The sequence below is a fragment of the Phaseolus vulgaris genome, chromosome 3 (assembly GCF_000499845.2).
Source record: "Phaseolus vulgaris cultivar G19833 chromosome 3, P. vulgaris v2.0, whole genome shotgun sequence".
NCBI classification, from domain to species: domain Eukaryota; kingdom Viridiplantae; phylum Streptophyta; class Magnoliopsida; order Fabales; family Fabaceae; genus Phaseolus; species Phaseolus vulgaris.
Window position 1 is genome coordinate 27,587,739 of NC_023757.2, and position 2,450 is coordinate 27,590,188.

The 2,450-nt window shown below is 32.4% G+C and overlaps 1 protein-coding gene across 1 annotated transcript; it reads right to left on the reverse strand.

Moving 5' to 3' along the window:
- Positions 1–811: 811 nt before the first annotated feature.
- LOC137839028 (pathogenesis-related protein 2-like) lies at positions 812–1,845 on the reverse strand. The gene is made up of 2 exons (XM_068648156.1): positions 1,398–1,845; positions 812–1,294 (listed from the first exon to the last, which is right to left on the reverse strand). Exons 1-2 carry the CDS (start codon positions 1,576–1,578, stop codon positions 1,008–1,010), a joined length of 468 nt encoding a protein of 155 aa, XP_068504257.1. The 5' UTR covers positions 1,579–1,845; the 3' UTR covers positions 812–1,007.
- Positions 1,846–2,450: the final 605 nt, after the last annotated feature.

Below are 2,450 nucleotides of genomic sequence, written 5' to 3' on the forward strand. Positions count from 1 at the left end.
TATAATAGGCTACCATCTAGTTTGTTCTTAGAATTCTTTATGAATAGATATAGTCTACCTATGTATCGTTTTTGTTAACATATGAGTTTTGGTCAAGTCCCCCATATTTTTAGTATTTTTTTAATAATATTTTTTTCATGTGATTGCAAAATGATTGTTGTTACTTGAGACGTCAACATAGCTGAGATGTCAAGTTGTATAATGATATCCAACATGAAAACTTTTATTTTTAAAAAAAATACTTGTAACAAAGTTTTTTTTATATAATAAAAGCATTGACTGTATTATAATAAGAGCGTGTCACATAAAAGTATCGATAGTGACTCAATCCAATAATTTTCTTACTACAAATATTAAGAAGATATAAAGTTTACACACAAAAAAAAATTGATTGAAAGTAGAGAGGAAAATCATATTTAATCAATTATAAAAGTATTTATCTTAATATACTTATAATAAAACTTTAGTTATTTATCATATTAAATGACCTTATGATTTTCTTCTTGCAGTAAAAGTTCATTGTTAAGATTGCATGCATTTTCTTTTTTTCTGATTCATCACCTCTGAACTTTCCTCTCCAAAGTCTGCAAGTTCTTGTTCCCCATGAACTCATATCTCACTGATGTAACTCCTGCACAACTTTTTCACCCATTAGGACAAGGTACTGAATTCCTCTTCTATTCTCATCACCTCTTTTCTTAAATTCACTCTTTCTATTCCGAGATCCTCTTTCCATTAATATTTTAACACAACACAACGTATATGAGTGTTTATATGTGGTCACTGTACAAATTCTAGAAATTGCCATACATTAACATAATACTTTCCTTTATTATAATTTATTTTTGAACTCTGATACAAAGCACATGAATTATGTCTCTCACAATTCTGCAGTAAAAGGAAACACTCTGTGACATTGGAAGCAAACATAACTTAAACACACTCCACACAAGAGAACTCTTTTGTGTACAATATAAGCAAAGATGTCGCTAATAACTCAATTGTGATCAAGCGTTGGCCAAAAGGTAAGCCTCGATGACCTTGAAAAGAGCATCACTCTTGGCTTTGCCAGTTTTGAGCTCATCTTCATTGGGTGGAGCATCTCCTTTGCTGTGGTATTTTATACTCAACTTTACAACTGATCCTCCGTTGGGCCCATCACTGAGTTTGGAGTCGATTGTGATCTTCTCTGCAGTCTCTGGCAAGGCAGCACCTCCAACTATGCTGTAGCTGTATCCCAAGTTTGCCTCATCTATTCCTTCTATTTTGTGCAACACAAACTTTGTCTCCCCATCTGTCCATTCACAATTCACAATTCACAGTTAGTTTATTTTATATGTTGTTCTGTCAATGCAATGCACATACACAAAATATATAGAAGATGAATGAAATGGTACCCTCGAGGAAAGAGATCTTCTTGATGGTTCCGGGGCCACCGTTGCCCTCAACGATTTCAACACTCTTGAAGGAATCAACGGCCTTTGGGACGATGTTATCGGCGTCCTTCACAAGAGCTTTGTAAAGGGTAGCTGGAGCCACGGGAGAAGTGGTTTGGTCTTCGAAGGTGAAAACAGCCATGATGAATGGAATCTAATGAAATGGAAGAATATATAATATCAGAAGAGAAGGAGAAGATGTTTGCTGTGTGGGTATTTGCCAGAGGACTGCCTTCTATTTATAACCACAAACTTTGGTGTGATTGTGCTATTGTTTCTATGAATACCATAGTGTGAAGCTGCTGACACACTGAAACAAGGTTGTCGGAGCCATCATCTGTTTACCAAGAACAAGAACATTCTCTTTATCCAAATAAACAAATCTTATTAAAACGTGAGCATATGTATCATTCTTTTTTATTTTCCATTATATATATATATATATATATTTTTTTTTTATTTATTTTTTATTTTTTTTATTGTTAGTTTATGTGTTTGTGAGGTATTGCGATTTGGGAGCTTTCAAATTCAAAGAAGACAAATTGTATATACACCTAAATTTCAACTATGGCGACTGTTTGCTGTATTTGCGGGAATATATCATTTTATATTTTTTACTTGTAAGAATGTCATATTTAGTTAATTTATATTCTTATAAAAATGAAACGAATATTTATGATATATAAAAGTGAATAGTTTGTAACATAAACTAAATAATAATAAAAAAAATCCAGAAAAAATAGAATGGTAAAGAAAATATTTTATAAAAACTAAAAAATGGATGAAATTTTTTAGTTAAAATTTCTATATTTTGGATTTAATGGATGGAAGAAAAGTCTAAAATGAAAATTATTGATTAGGCAGTGGATGAAGTGGCCGCCATGAAGAATGCTTTGTAGACGCCTTCCACATGTTGGACCAATTGGACATTGGGGGTTTCCATAACCAGATTCGAGAATGTAGTGATTTTTAATATTAAAGAAAGAGTGTGTGGGTCCACTTGCTGAGTTGAAA

Excerpts from the sequence above, each read along its gene's own strand:
- LOC137839028 (XM_068648156.1), bottom strand. The coding sequence starts at position 1,578 with ATGGCTGTTTTCACCTTCGAAGACCAAACCACTTCTCCCGTGGCTCCA. Across the intron at positions 1,295-1,397 it reads GAAGATCTCTTTCCTCGAGG|ATGGGGAGACAAAGTTTGTG; the intron begins GTACCATTTCAT and ends GTGAATGGACAG.